At 41.7% G+C, this 17,135-nt stretch overlaps 1 protein-coding gene across 1 annotated transcript in view; it reads left to right on the forward strand.

The window, feature by feature from the left end:
* rras (RAS related) overlaps nt 1–16,895 on the forward strand; it is a 22,221-nt gene extending 5,326 nt beyond the window's left edge. Inside the window, exons 5-6 of the mRNA XM_079643039.1 lie at nt 10,777–10,895; nt 12,519–16,895. Coding sequence (XP_079499165.1) covers nt 10,777–10,895; nt 12,519–12,606 — 207 coding nt within the window. The 3' untranslated portion in view covers nt 12,607–16,895. The remainder of the gene's footprint in view (nt 1–10,776; nt 10,896–12,518) is intronic.
* Nucleotides 16,896–17,135: the final 240 nt, after the last annotated feature.

The raw sequence follows: 17,135 nt of genomic DNA on the forward strand, positions 1-17,135 counted from the left end.
GTGTGTGTGTATACAGGGGCGCCGTTTACCGACAGGCAAGAGCTTGGACCAGAAGGGGGCCACCAAATAAGGTAGATTAATCCAATCCAACTTTATTTATATAGCACTTTAAAACCTCCAGACCAAAGTGCTGTACAGAGAGATATACAATATAAAACCACACAGCTCAGCTCACAAAACATTCAATAAATAAATAAATTTAAAATAAAAGATACAAACACAAAACAAACCAGAATAAACGTAACAATTTCCAAATGTAATTTTCTTAAAAAAAATAAAGAACATAAAAAAAGATTAAGAAGGTCCACAGCAACGACAACATGAAACACCCTTTCATTTACTGCAACGATATGTCGGGAAACCCCCTCAAGGGGGCCCCAGGCATTGCGCGCCACAACGGCTTCTTAATTTCAATTTCGTTGCTCCGCTCCGGGGGTGAGGGGGGACTTTACTGGCATTGATCCGGACCATTGACCTTGTATAAGATTCACAAGTGGACCTTTAACAAAAAAGTTTGCGTACCCCTGCTATATATATACAATCAACAGACAAATGTATACATGTATACATACTCTGATTTTTGCTGAGTGCTCTGACAAATCAGAGATCCTTGATCAGGACTACTGAGGCATGATGCTATGGAAATAGAAAACATATTCAAAGATTACTATGAAAATCTATATACACAACCTCCCTCATCTAATGACGAAGCAAAAAAACTATTTCTTAACTCTCTTGATTTACCAACTATTGGAGAGGTTCAAAACAACAATCTCACAGCCCCTATAACACCAGAAGAAGTAGACAAACCCATATCCAGACTTAAGGCTAATAAATCCCCTGGAAGCGATGGTTTCCCGTTAGAGTGGTACCGATCCTTTAAAGAAGAAGTCATTCCCCCGTTATCACGTCGTCTTTTAACTGGACTCTTAGAGAGCGGCGGCTACCACCCTCGTGGAAGGAGGCCATGATCTCTGTTATTCCCAAAGATGGGAAAGACACAGAATACTGTAGCAACTTCAGACCACCCATATCTGTTCTCAATGTAGACTACAAGATTTATACATCTATTATAGCGAAGAGATATGAGACATTTATGACTGATTTAATAGATGAAGATCTAACTGGTTTTATTGTGGGCCGTCAAACACAAGACAACATTAGGAGGACTCTGCAAATTATGAACTCAATACACACACAAAAAACAAGTGCTCTTTTGGTAAGTGTAGATGCTGAAAAGGCCTTTGATAGCGTGAACTGGAACTTTCTCTATCTAGTACTAGAGCGCTTTGGATTAAATAAGTCCTCAATTAAATGCATTGAAACTATCTATCAAAATCCCACGGCCAGAATAAAAATTAATGGTGGTCCAACAGAAAGAATAGTATTAAAAAGAGGCACCCGTCAGGGATGTTGTTTGTCCCCACTCCTCTTCGCTCTATACGTTGAACCTTTAGCACAGGCTATACGACAAAGTGAAGAGCTGCAGGGAATTAGGATTAAAGGACAGGAACACATAGTGAGTCTATTTGCGGATGATACTATAATATATCTCGAAAACCCCAATAGAAGCTTTATCCAGCTGATGAACCTTATTCAAATATATGGTGACCATTCAGGATACAAGGTGAATGTTAATAAAACACAGATGTTGGCCTTTAGCTATACCCCTACTCAAGAAATGAAGAGCAACTTCCAATTAAAAAGGGACTCGAAATCTATAAATTAGTGTGACGCTAACAAAACAACTGACTCATCTCTATAAAATAAACTATGACAATATCCACTCACAGATCGAAAAAAGACATTAAGAGATGGACAATCTTGAATCTAGACCTAAGCTCAATAATTGAAGTAATTAAAATGAACCCTAGACTGCTATATTTCTTCAAATCACTTCCAATTAAAATTCCCAAAGAAAGGTTTCAAATTTGGGATAAGATGATCTCTAGATTTATATGGAATGGTAAGAAACCGCAAATTAAATTGTGTACATTACAATTGTCCAAGGAAAAGCGGGGTATGGCACGACCAAATCTGAACTAGGTTCAGTAATTAAGTTGTGCGATAAGGACTGTAGTGCAAAGTGGAAAGACATTGAGATGAAGGTTTCCGGCATCCCAATCCAGTCTCTAATTGGTAATGTCGAAACATTTAAGGCACTACAGGACTCAATTGATCCAATAAGTCTCCATACTCTGAATACTTGGTTTGACTTAATTAAACAGTACAAATTAGAAAGGGAAGTAAAAATATTGAGCTGGTTTGCCTATGACAGTAGGTTTAAACCAAACCGAGGTGATCAAACCTTTAAAAAGTGGGAGACATAAGGGATCACAGCGATGTGCACAGTAACAAAGAACGGAAATATGATGAGTTTTGTGGATTTGAAAGAGAAATACGGATTGGAAAATAGTGACTTTTTTAGATATCTACAATTGAGAGACTATTTTATGAAGGAAATACAAACAAAAACCTCAAACGGAGTGATTGATATATTGATACGGACATACAATCAGACCAGACTCAAGGCAACTTCAGCTCTACAAAAAAGAGATAGTAGGGCTACTTCTACTGTTTACATCAAGAAGAAATGGGAGAAGGAACTTAGCATTGAAATTACAACAGAGGAATGGCTCAACATGTTCCAATCGCTACAAACCACCACAAGGAATTGGAGAGAGTTTGGGTGGAAAAACCTCACTAGATTCTTCATAACTCCTAAAATTAAGAGTAAACAAACATGTTGGCGGTTATGTGGTAGTAGAGAGGCAAATCACACACACGTTTTTTGGGAATGCCATAAACGAAATGCATCGAAGTAGAGACGCTGCTGGGCTTTCTTGGTGATTGACGTGATGTTGTTACTCCAGGAGAGGTCCTCGGTGATGTGCACCCCCAGGAATTTGGTGCGGTTCACCTGTTCCACAGCAGTACCACCAATGGTTAGTGGGGGTGGGGGTGTTGGGCAGTGGTCGCGTTAACCGAATATTTTCCGTCTATGACGAAAAAAATGTAACAATGACGGAAAAATCTGAAAGCAGTCAGATTTTGACAGATTAGAAAAACTGGAAACAGCGCCACAGTGTCTCCTCGCAGCGAGCCTCCGGTGTTGAAATGTCTGAGTTTTTGCTTTGCGCTGTGTGCACTCCCGCGAGGTGCATGCATATCTCGGTGGGTATAGTATGCATAACACTGCATAACACCGGCGCTAACAGTTCACAAGCATACTCTCCACGCTTACCCCTCTTCTGCTTCCTCTCACAACGCCGGCGGCGTCTCCTGTCCAGCTTCGGGGTAGCAGCCGAGGGCGAGGTTGAGTGTATTCCAAGGCCGCTGAGTTCCTCTGCCAGTGTAGCGTCTATTGTGTGGTTGTTGTTATTTCCTTGTCCAGCAAGAACTCACGACTGTACTGTATACTCCTGACTGTACTATCGGTCTGGGGTGGTTGAAGTGAACTCAATGAACAGACATTCAAAACATTAAAAAAAACTTGAAAACACTAAAGACTCGGGAGAGCTACGGGGAGCAACTGCCGCTGTCTGCGCCGCCATCTTTAGTCATCAACTGAGACATTGGACCTTTCCCATTTATCTAATTTCCACCTCCTCGATTCCTCGGTCCTCCGGTAGTGTCCCGGAAATAGATTTCAACGCGCCATGGTGAAGGACATCCCATTTCTAAGCACCTCCGCGGATGTATTTCTGGCAACAGTGATGTTTAAAAGAGGCGTGACGCACGGCCGGACTGATTTCAACCAATGACAGCTCTGCATGCTGCATCCCCTGGATATTAGGCTGCTTTTTATATTTTATTAACTGCTTTAATCGTGACGCAATGTTTACAGTGAGAACAGCTGCTGAGGTCCGTGCAAAAAGAAGAGCAGTGTGTATAATATATATCACTCAGTAATATACAGGTGCATCTCAATAAATTAGAATATCGTGGAAATTTAATTTAATTAATTCAATTCAAAAAGTTAAACTCATATATATTATATGGATTCATTACACACAAAGTGAAATATTTCAAGCCTTTATTTGTTTTAATCTAGGTGATTACGGCTTACAGCTAATGAAAACCCCAAATCAGTATCTCAGAAAATCAGAATATTACATAAGACCAATACAATAAAAAATATTTTTAATACAGAAATGTCGGCCTTCTGAAAAGTATGTTCATGTGTATGCACTCAGTACTTGGTTGGGCCTCCTTTTGCATGGATGACTGCATCAATGCGGCGTGGCATGGAGGGGATCAGCCTGTGGCACTGCTGAGGTGTGATGGAAGCCCTGGTCGCTTTGATAGCGGCCTTCAGCTCGTCTGCATTTTTGGGTCTCGTGTCTCTCATCTTCCTCTTGACAATACCCCGTAGCAGGGACATGCACAGGTACGTGCTAATGTTGCTCAGGTCAACGGCCCGTTTGGCTGACCTGCCCCTCTGGAGAGAGCGAGAGTTTGTTTTTCTTTTTTCTGTTGTGGCCAGTATTGTAGCGTCTCGCTGCGGGAAACACACTTAGTCAGCGCTGTCATCTGCCGGTGCGTTAAGACCACCTCCGTGTTGAATTTTGGAAACTTGATTTTGAGTTGTCTCATGGCAGTTAGGGTATAAGGGACAAACCAGGGGACTTTACTTCCTCTTGATACCGTCGGTTATTTACAAAAGAACACCTAAATATAGCCAACTTGCTGTTATTGTGCTTCTGTCTTTCTGTGTCTTTTCATCTATAAACTCCCTCAACGGGGCCGCTCGCTCTCTTTTCTTGATTGCCCTCTCACGGGTGAACAGTTCAATGTCCCGCTTCATTGTAGGATTTCTGCCATGTCTCTACCACTTTAGTTTGACCATCTCTGTTACTAAGTTATGGAATACTAAATAAATAAGTAATTAGATACCTTACCGTTACTGCGCTCATAAAGAATGATAAGAATAAGAATAATGCGTATTGAACGGGTTTCATTAATTAGTGAGTTTATTTAAGGTAATTAGTTAGAGGCCCTATTGTATCAGTATGTCTGGACTGCACAGCAGTTACAATGGTCAAACTATATTAGAACAGAATTGTCCCCATTTTGTCTTTAATAGTTACTAAAATTAGATATTTTTGATGAGATATGGACGGCAAAACAAAAATGTTCCCTGGTTTTCATTTTTAAAATCAAGTCACGGAATGCAAGTAGTCGCCTTAGCTTATTTTGTTATGAGATGTGAATTACTCTTCAATGTTGTTGATGTAATAATCGTTTGGTTTCTTTTACGTTCTTGTGTTTTTCCGGGGGGAGGCCCTTTTTCCAGTTTAGAGCAATAGCCCCTCCAAATGTCTGTGCACGTCCCTGCCCCATAGATTCTCTATAGCGTTCAGGTCAGGCGAGTTTGCTGGCCAATCAAGCGCAGTAATTCCATGGTCACTAAACCAGGTCTTAGTACTGTGGGCAGGTGCCAAGTCATGTTGGAAAATGAAATCAGCATCTCCATAAAGCTCGTCAGAAGAAGGAAGCATGAAGTGCTCTAAAATCTCCTGGTAGACGGCTGAGTTGACTTTGGACTTGAGAGAACACAGTGGACCAACACCAGCAGATGACATGGCTCCCCAAACCATCACTGGCCGTGGAGACTTCACACTGGACTTCAAGCAACTTGGATTGTGTGCCTCTCCACTCCAGACTCGGGGAGCTTGATTTCCAAATGAAATGCAAAATGTACTTGCATCTGAAAAGAGGACTTTGGACTACTGAGCAATAGACCATTTATTTTTCTCTTTAGCCCAGGTAAGACGCTTCTGACGTTGCCTCTGGTTCAGGAGTGGCTTGACACGAGGAATGCGACAGTTGTAGCCCATGTCCTGGATACGTCTGTGCGTGGTGGCTCTTGATACACTGACTCCAGTCTCAGTCCACTCCTTGTGAAGCTCCCCCAAATGTTTGAGTGGCCTTTGCTTGACAATCCTCTCAAGGCTGCGGTTATCCCTGTTGCTTGTGCACCTTTTTACTACCACACTTTTTCCTTCCACTCAACTTTCTATGAATATGGTTGGATACAGCACTCTGTGAACAGCCAGCTTCTTGAGCAATGGCCTTTTGAGGCTTACCCTCCTTGTGGAGGGCGTCAATGACTGTCTTCTGGACAACTGTCAAGTCAGCAGTCTTCCCAATGATTGTGAAGCCTACTGAACCAGATTGAGAGACCATTTAAAGGCTCAGGAAACCTTCGCAGGTGGTTTGAGTTCATTAGCTGATTAGAGTGTGACACCGTGAGTCTACAATATTGAACTTTTTCACAATATTCAAATTTTCTGAAATACTGATTTTGGGGTTTTCATTAGCTGTGTAAGCCGTAATCATCAAGATTAAAACAAATAAAGCCTTGAAATATTTCACTTTGTGTGTAATGAATCCATATAATATATGAGTTTCACTTTTTGAATTGAATTAATGAAATCAATTAACTTTTCTAGGTGTGTGTTGTACAGTGTGTAGCTGCATGTGTGTGCGTAAATGAATAGAATCGAATATCTTTATTTTCATCACACATCAGTGCAACGAAATTCAGTTGGCATCTCTCACTGCAGTACATAAACAAGAACACATCCATAAAAGCAGAGATAGTAGCAATAATCAGGGTCATCACTTAAATGCACTTTATCAGAATGTTACAAATACATTTTTAAAGATTATTTAATAAAGAAAAGCTACAATGTTTAAATATAATAGTTACTAAAAAATACCAGTTTGATACTTAATAAATATACAAATAAATAGATATGGCATTTTTGGCTGCAGTCTTTGATTGGAGGTAGTGTGTTTGTGTGTGTGCATGTTCAAAGTTCAAAGTTATAGTGAGTTTTGTGGTTGGAAAGGGATGGGAGTGATGGAGGCCACAGCTCTGGGAAAGAAGCTGTTCTTCAGTCTGTTGGTGCGTGACTTTATTGACCTAAACTGTCTGCCGGACGGCAGCGGTTCGAACAGTGAGTGGCCGGGGTGTGTGATGTCTCTGATGAGGCAGACAGACGGGTCTCAGTTGGTTTGGTGTCCTCTGCTTACTTTTAATACTTGTAAATACAACTTCATTTCCCATTGTAGTGACCAGAGAGGGGGGGGTATAACCAGTCTCTGATAGTGAATATGAATAATGAAATCAATTAACTTTTCCACAACATTCTAATTTATTGAGATGCACCTGTATATAACAGGCCTAAACGACAATCTTTATTTGTATGCTCTAGTTTAGTAGATATCTACAAACACAGTCGATATTTTTCTAAAACCATTTAGTGCTTCACATAATAAAATACACAATGGCTGTAGCCTGATATTTATATTATATGCTCGAGGAGCTGTAGGTGTGTGTGGTACAGTGTGTAGGTGTGTGTTGTACAGTGTGTAGGTGTGTGTGTGGTACAGTGTGTAGGTGTGTGTTGTACAGTGTGTAGGTGTGTGTGGTACAGTGTGTAGGTGTGTGTGGTACAGTGTGTAGGTATGTGTGGTACAGTGTGTAGGTGCGTGTTGTACAGTGTGTAGGTGTGTGGTACAGTGTGTAGGTGTGTGTGGTACAGTGTGTAGGTGTGTGTGGTACAGTGTGTAGGTGTGTGTGGTACAGTGTGTAGGTGTGTGTGGTAGGCATAGGCAGTATCATTTTTTTCATACCGTCATACCTTGCTGACATCATACCGTGGTATACGGTATATGACGGTATCAGTCCAAATTTAAGGGGTCATTTCTCCCCAAAAATGTTTTACTCACTATATCAACAGCCCCACCAAAAATATTTTCCACCAGCCGCCACTGACGGTATGACTTGGGTCGACTTGAGTGAGGTGGCGTTCGGCGGCAAATAGATGTTTCGAACAGTATATTATATGTTCGGTGTAAAAGGCAACCCGAGCCGGTAGACGCTCGCAAAGTGCCGCGACGTGCGCGCAAGTGCAAAACAAGGGCTACATACATGACACATTGTGCAAATGGCACATTTTGAGATCGGATACAAGACGCGTTTGTAGATGTCCGACGTTGTTTCCATAGTGAGCTAAGTTAACAATATATCATCATACATAAACATTTTCCGGGAATAAATACTTGACTTATTGAATAAAGTTTGCTATATTCACTAACTAGTTTGGCAATATTATTCCGTGCATATGTTAAAAACCTTATTTCCATTTGATTCATTGGATTACTCGCGTGAATGTTTAGCACGTAAATGCTTTTGTTTTTAAAAACGTCCGACCTCGACTACAAAACCATCCACCAGTTGCATAGGATTAAAAAATGTCAACACTCACTCACCCCGTCTTAAACATTCCCAAAGAAGTGCCTCTGTCTCTCGTTGTGCTGGATGAAGTCACTGGCGACGAGTAAACCCAAAATAGTCCCAAACAGGCGCAGAGGCATTTTTCTTTTTTACTAGTTGTCCGAGTTTGGGGCCGGCAAATGCTGCCGCCATCTTGCTCAGCTCAGCTCTGTGCTGAGCTCTGAGAGCGGGAAAGACGGACTGCCCTCCCCTGCCCTCTGCTGGCGCGTGCTGTGCATTACAACCAATGTCGTCCCTGTCAAAACTCCGTGTCAGTGTAATAGAATGAAACGCATCTGTGATTTGGCGCACAGTCTGTGACGTCACGGTATTGAAAATCATACCGACGGTATTTCGAAATACCCTGGTATACCGTAATACCGTCATACCGCCCAAGCCTAGTGTGTGGTACAGTGTGTAGGTGCGTGTGGTACAGTGTGTAGGTGTGTGTTGTACAGTGTGTAGGTGTGTGTGGTACAGTGTGTAGGTGTGTGTTGTACAGTGTGTAGCTACATGTGTGTGCGTAGATGAGGCGGACAGACGGGTCTCAGTTGGTTTGGTGTCCTCTGCTTACTTTTAACACTTATAAATAAAACTTTTGGCTCGTAATTTCATTTCCCATTTCAGCGACCAGAGAGAGAGGGGGGGGTATAACCAGTCTCTGACAGTGTTACGTTCTTATCAGAGTGCTCTCACACTTGTTTGATTCTGAAATGGTATATATATAAATATGTGTGTGTGTGTGTCTGAACCTGTAGCCTGTTATTGTCTCATTATGCCGCACTTTGAATTCATTAAAGTAAATATATAAGTCATCATGAACACATCGGTCCATCAGACAGAGGGCTGCTGTGCCTCCTGTCATCATTAATGTCTCTTTAAAATGACCGCTCAGAGGAGAGGAGTTCTCATTTCTCTAACCGCCTGCTGCTTCCCCTCCTCTCTCCTCGGCTCCCCTCCTCCGCTCGCATCTCCTGTGGGCCGGACTAAGACACGAGGATAGGAGTCGAGGAGGGGAATTAGATAAATGGGAAAGGTCCACTAAAAACTCCTGTCCTGTCCATTGTTTTCATATTGACAAAATCAATCTACAACATCGTTAGCAACATGGCTACTGTAGCAGCGTGGCTAGTGATCAAATAATCTCAAAGATCAGTAACCCAAACTCAGTGCTCTGATGAAAGCATAGCAAACATCCGCTGGTTTTGATAAATAGAAGGTTTGTTGTTTATTAATGTAGTTTAGTAGAGAGAACATTTTTATAACGCTTTCTCTGCGCCTTTTTTTCCCTCCTCCATCAACAGGGCTCTTTTGTCGGATAAGGTTTCAGTTAACATTCCTCTGGTTGTTCTGCTACCTGGGGAAACTTTCTTTACCTATTTTGTTGAGTTGCCTCTCGGTGAAGGTTCTCTGGTGAGCAGTGACAAAACACAACCTGCCAGCATGCTTAATTGTATTATTAAATTAGCTTATATGGAACCAATCTAATAACTGTTGGTGTCATTATGTTACAGCCATCAACATAATACTCCATAATAATCAGTTAATGCAAACAAATTTGTATGGCCTCTACTCCAACAGCGACAGTAACCTGGTAGATTTGTTTTATTTAGTTATGTTGTGTTTGAGGAAAGCTAACTTATGGCGCTTTTCCACTGCAGCAGGTAGCACGGGGTAGTTCCGGATCAGGGCTACTTTTTCACCTTTTTGCTGGCCCTCCAAAATCGAGGTTCTTACCGGGCCAACAACCGGGCTGAATATGCTAAACTAGAGACGTAAACACTGTCGACTGCTGAATGGTCAGAGAGAATCGCTGGCAAGGGGGCTACAACTACAACAAAATGAACATATTTTACCGTGATTTAATTGTAATACACGTTTCAAAATGATGCCGAAGTAACAACATACTGATACCGGTCTGCAGACAAGACGGCAGGCGAAAAACCTTTTAAAATGCGTGTTTTCTGAATGGAGATCGGATCAATCAGGCTAAGCTAACGTTGTATATGCTCCGTCCACACTCACAACAACGGCCTACAGACATAAATAAACCAGCGACTGTGTCTGTGGTTTGTACTTGTTTAACTTTTGTCTAGTTTCGAAACAGATATGAGGAGCTGTGAGCTCTGAGTGCTAACAGCTAACGGCGGATGTTTTGGTTTTGTGGTTCGCATTGAAGATGATGTCACGGTAGTTTTACGCAGCGTTGCTCCGCCCGCCAAACAGCCGATCGCCCCGCCTACACTCCGTTACTATAGTTACTGCCCCAATTGGTAAACTGTAATGGAAACGCAGCATAAAGTGAGCCTGGCCTACCAAGGCCTAACCATACCGTACTAAGCCATGCTAGGTCCTGCAGTGGAAAAGCGCCATTAGTCCCAGACATATATCCTCCTATATTTGTATAAAAAAAAGCCTTATCTCTCATGGGGACAGAAAGTGACAGGAGGAGGGGCCAGTGGATTGGATTGAGTTTGCTCTGTGTGCAGATCTCCAGGGAGGATGCCCAGGCGTTCACCAGAGAGAACAGGATCCACTACATGGAGGCTTCTGCCAAGAATCGCCACAACGTGGATGAATGCTTCTTGGAGCTGGTACAAATTATCAGGTGCAGTTGGTCAAATATATGTTTAAAGGCTTGTTAGATGCCAAAACACTGCCCTGTTTGTACAGGGATCCTGCGGGTCTTTAAAAAGTCTTGAAAGCATGAAATCATTACTCTGAAATGAAGGCCTTGACTGGTATTGATGACTTGATTTAATTAATAAATACATTTATAATACATGGGAAGTAAGAATGTATTAACCTTTTATTTATACTTGATAGAAATATCAGAATATGTAGTTGGTTACATCTACTTTGAAACATAATTGAACCTAATGCCTTTTAAGGTCCTGGGCCCAGGAGTTCAAAACTTTTAATCTCAATCAGACCCGATCAGATCTTGAAATCCCATTTTTTGTGATCCAGGATCAGACAAGTCGGACAAATTTTGTCCCTGTAGTTCAAAGCAATTCAGGATAGGATCAGCCTGATCCAGATTACTATTTTTCAAGAGGACTCGATCCTGAATATCAGTGCTTTAATCCTACCGATCGCCATCTAGTGGACATGAAAAAGTAATACCAGGAAGACAAGAGACCACATTGCAGAGACATCTATAATGTTTAATTATATTTTTTTATTTGAAAGGTGATGACAGATGATACTTTTATGAGCATAAACATTTATGTCATCAACATTTGGTTGAAAACAAAATAGGCCACCACAAACGTGAGCAAAAATGGAAAAAATGTAATGTATTTCTCATGAAGGTTAACAATTGTGTATTATATAACTCCAGGGCCCAGGAGTTCAAAAACTTTTAATCCCTATCTGATCAGATCTGGATTTTGGGGAGTTCAAAACCAAAAAACAGGATAAAATATGTTTCAATTTAAATAAGATGGCAAAGTTTGTTAACTGAAATAATACACAATTGTTAGCCTTCATGGGAAACACATTTTATTTTTTCCATTTTTGCTCACGTTTGTGGTGGCCTATTTTGTTTTCAACCAAATATTGATGACATAAATGTTTATGCTCATAAAAGTATCACAGCAAAGATTGTCAATCACAAATGTAATTTAGATTAAAGTAAAAATATCTTCAAATAAAAAAAAGTCCATCATCTGTCATCACCTTTCAAATAAAAAAATATAATTAAACATTATAGATGTCTCGGGATGCTATCCTGATCTCCTGGGCCCTGGGCTGAGTTTGGGTTACTGATCAGGACCCTTTAGTGTTTACTCCAGTCTTCAGCATCCAAAATGGTCTTACCTTACAATCTGATTAATAATAAAAAGAATTGATGAATATACATGGAACCCTCTTTACTGGTTACACACATGTTCATGGACACACACATAGTAACATTTGACCTCTGCATTGGGGAGCACCTTGCTCACGGACTTGAACCAGCGATCATCTGGTTCCAAAGCCAAGTCTACAGACTCAGCTACCAGCAGAAAACAGTGGCTACAGTACGGGACTATACAGTTTAATGCTAAGATTCTTCTTACTTAGACCTTATTAAGCTGTTTGAACCTGCATTTATTAATATTCAGTATATCAAAATTCAATCAAATCACACTGTGTAATATCAAGGGGGCACCCCCACACACATGATCAGGGAGTCAAATTTAGAAAGACTCATTCCTATATTTCTATTTATATTCTTCGTCCACAGAAAGTTTCAGGAGATGGAGAGTCCTCCGCCCCAAGCTCATCACACAGGGAAAAAGAAGAGCGGGGACTGTCCCTGTGTCCTGCTCTGAGCATTGTTACTATGGACACCAGAGCCCTGCCCCTCTACAACTTGTCCAAAGAAGAGAGAGAGTGTGTGTGTGTGTGCGTTTGTGCGTGCGTGCATGTTGGGAGAGAAGGGGGGGAGAGAGTGTTAAGGTGTGTCCTATTCTTACCAAATGGTTTCATTTGCACTTTTTTCAAAAGCAAGTTCTATATCAGTGTAATCTTTTTGTAATGAGTGGATGTAAAGGGATCAGTAGCAGGTTAGTTGTCAGTAGTATAGTTAGTTTGGTGGAGAAACAGGAAGTCAGTACTGTGTTTTAATTGTCACACATGCAGACTGCACACAGTAAGATTTAGACTGTACATTTAACTTCCCCTGTGTGAGTAGCAGTGGGCTGCAGAGGCCCGGGGTTGGGGGGCAGTGTGGTGGTTTGCTACCCAGCTCCCAAGCCAAGTCCCTACATACTAAGCAACTGCTGCTCCCCCCATGCTTGTAAAAAGAAAAATCACATTCACAATATGTTGTAGAAATTACTGCTGTTAGGCAGTAGGAGAGTATAGCAGGGACATCATCATCACAGCTACAAAAACAACTATTCCAAAACGGTGTCTTCAGTGTTAAATAATTGACATGCCAATATAATATTTCAACTTGCTCATGAAATGAAATCAAGGCCTGGCCAAGGCCAAGCCACAACACCCTTGAGCTGTCCGACCCAAAGCCTTCCTACAGGGAGCACCAGAGCCCCTCCACAGAACAGAAAGAGAGAGGAAGTGTAGCAGCAGCTCCAGCTTGTAGCTCTGTTTCCAGCTGCTGGGTTTGCACTATTGCCTTTATGCCTTAATTGTTCCCAATTGTGTTGCTATAACAATTCAGAATAGTGAAAACGTCCTGAATGACAGATCCTGATCACTCAGGGTTCCTTTCGCCATATTGACCGGATTACTGCACATTATCCCGCTTATTACTAAGTTAATCAATGATTTGACCCAATATATTGAATTAAACCAGTTTTTATTTATATGGACAAATAAAATGTTGTTTCCACTTCTAGTCCATCTACTGCATAGCAACAGCTGGGAGTGCTGTGACAGCCACACTGATTTCTGTAACTTTCCTAGTCTGTTCAGTTTCTGTTCCACTAACAAGTCCTTAAACTCTGCAGAGCCCAAACTGTGGCCGTTTCTCAATCTCGAGGAAACTGGCTTCCAAGCCAATATTTCAAGGATGGTACGTCATCGAGTGCCGCTGAAGGACTGTTCCAATCTCCAGCATACTTGGAATTCCACCGAGGCCGCGTCCTTGGTTTGGGGGTAATTTCGAGGCTGCACATGGTTAGACTTCGCCTCCTTCAAACCCCCAAAATGCTTTGCGCACGGACCAATTTCCCCAAATCTGTGGCGGAAAATGTAAGGCGGGGCCTCTCATATGACGCATTGCTAGCCTGTTCCACTCTTCGTTTTCCGAATGCCAGGAAAGATTCTTGCCTAGCTTCTGAAGCAAGTGACTCGGAAGACATGTGCTACCAAGCAAGCATCCTCGATATTGAGAAACGGCCTGGGTTCCTCTTACTGTTTACTTCCTGTCTGTCTTCTTCTGCTGTTCCCTTTAGTATTTACTTCCTGTCTGTCTTCTGCTGTTCCCTTTAGTGTTCTTCTTCTTAGGTTCATCTCAATGTCCCTCCTCGACTCCTCTCTCCACCTCCTCCAGGACTTGACCCGGAAATCGATCAAGACACGCCATGTTGAAGGACATCCCATTTGCTGAAATGCACACGGAGGAGGAGGGGTGAGGGAGGAGGCTTCGAGAGGAGACGAAAGGGATGATACACGAGAGCAGACTACGCGGAAGTGTTTTCACTACTCGCGTATAAAAGCCCCGCCCCCACCTTCACAGCCTCTGCTCACTGCAGCTGATCTTACTCAGAGCTCTGCCCCCACCTTCACAGCCTCTGCTCACTGCAGCTGGTCTGACTCAGAGCTCCGCCCCCACCTTCACAGCCTCTGCTCACTGCAGCTGATCTGACTCAGAGCTCTGCCCTCACCTTCATAGCCTCTGCTCACTGCAGCTGATCTGACTCAGAACTCTGCCCCCACCTTCACAGCCTCTGCTCACTGCAGCTGATCTGGCTCAGAGCTCTGCCCCCACCTTCACAGCCTCTGCTCACTGCAGCTGATCTGAATCAAAGCTCCGCCCCCACCTTCACAGCCTCTGCTCACTGCAGCTGATCTGACTCAGAGCTCTGCCCCCACCTTCACAGCCTCTGCTCACTGCAGCTGATCTGACTCAGAGCTCTGCCGCCACCTTCACAGCCTCTGCTCACTGCAGCTGATCTTACCGTTAAAGGAGGATCAGAGTCATTACATGTTTAAAGTGCTTCATTAAGAGTCAAATATATTAAATCTCTTAAACGAATGAGATCATACTCTATAAAAAACATTTAGTATGTGAAATATACTTACAAATTCAATAACAATGTTTTGATTATAAAATAATAACTTGCAGTTCTTACTGGTTTTTGATGCATGACCCACATAACGTCAAAGATTTAGGATATACATATGGGTACCATATCTAATACATCTTTTAGTGATATGTGTCTCTCTTTTGTAGGACAAATTAAATATTAACATCCAATACAAAAGTTCATCTGAAACAAGCTCAAATACCATAATGAAATTAATCCATCAATTATTATTATTGTTATGATTATAATTATAACTTAAATGACATGTTATACCTGGAAAAACCAATACAGGACCGAAAATAATACATTGAAAACTATAATAAAAGAGACGGATGGAAGAGATGGACGAAATCATTTCAATGAGAAACTAAATACCAGGTTTGTAGAGATTTATGTGGAGTGAGTCCAGTGACAGGTGATACACTGCGCCACCAGAAGTAAAGGGCATTGTTTATTGTGACGCTGGAGTGAACGAGGACATCCCAATTAATACCTGAGGACTCCTCTGTCCTCGCGTCTCTTCCTCACGTCTTACGGAGGCGGAGCTAAGACGCAAGGAAGGGACGCGAGTGAGAGAAAGGAGGAGATGAAATATTCAATTGAGATGAGCCCCTTGTCTGTCTTCTTCTGCTGTTCCCTTTAGTGTTTACTCCAGTCTTCTGCTGATTTCTCTGTCTTTTAACTTCTTCCTTCTCTTCTTAAGTTTCCTTTTTTCACTAGGTACAGTTAGCCATCAAGGATCCAAAGTTGTGTGCTATCTGCAAATATAACACTGCATTTTCTAAAAGTATTCCACAGTGTCTCTGATGAAGTATCGTAAATTAATGTGTTTTTTTCGCTCCTGCTGATGTTAAATTGATCTAAATTCAATTCAATCTTTCTGCTGTTGATATGACTGTAAATAGTCCCTTGATAAGAGCGTCCATAGCAACACTCTATCAACAAACAGCAGGCTGCTGAATGTCCAAATTGAACAACCAGATTTGAGTATTCAACGAAGCTGTGAAAAAAACCAAAGATAATCCTTTCAACTGCATCTCATGGTCTTCACTTGATCTCAGTGTTATTTGTTGGCAGGTGTTATCATGTCTTTGAAGTTTCTTACCTAGTTTACATGATACATGACAACTAAGCCATCTCCATGACAACTGAGCAAGCATTATTCACCAATGATGACTGTTTTTAATCTCACAGAAGCCTAAATGCGGCCCAGCCCCACATAGCATTTCATCAGAAACATAAACCGGTCCAGGTGGACTGTTGATGGTCCAGTATTTTGTCATTTGGCAGTCTCACTCTACAGACGTGAGAAATCCTTCTTCCGACCCCGAACTGTGCAGTAGCCCCATCCCACCACTGGAGGTCCCTATTTCAGCCACGGGAAGAGCAGCCTCCCCCCACCCCCTTCATAAACACACTCAGACTAGGCCTGTTAGTCCTTGTACAGTATATTATTATTGTTGGAGCTCACTTCAGGCCAGAGGTGTAGGGACTGTGGTGGTCCAGAGTCAAGCCCCCCCCGTGCTCAGATATGTATTATTTTATTAGTAGTGGGTCCAATTCAAATCTTTAAGGACCTTACTGCTCTTTATTTGAAAGAAAATATAAACACAATGATGCACACCAAGAAAAATACTTTGTCAAGTTTACTTGAAAAGAGAAAAAAATCCCTCAGTGTAGCCAAATATCTGCGTTCTTATTTGTCATGTGTAGTGCTTTGGGCAGTTTTGTTTTTACTTATTTTCATATTAATATCTATCGTACAACCTGCAATTCAAACCGCTTTGTTTTTATTATTGAAAAGAAAGTGAAATGTATTTTATGCATCATTAAAACATTTATCCTGAGATTTATTTCTGTCGTTTCTTGTATGTCTTGTTGGTTTATGAATAAAATGTCAGATGTTGTATTGGAAATGAGATGTACTTTTAGTGATCTGAGTAAAGTTTGGACACTACAGTCCGTTTACCTTTGTTTCAAAAGGGGCGCAAAAAAAACAGCCTACAACACCACTGCAATGTTGAAGGAAATGTATTGTGATTCATGGACACTAGCACTACTTGAATATAAATGTTGCCCTCCTTTCC

Source organism: Notothenia rossii, assembly GCF_949606895.1.
Source record: "Notothenia rossii genome assembly, chromosome: 8".
Taxonomy (NCBI): domain Eukaryota; kingdom Metazoa; phylum Chordata; class Actinopteri; order Perciformes; family Nototheniidae; genus Notothenia; species Notothenia rossii.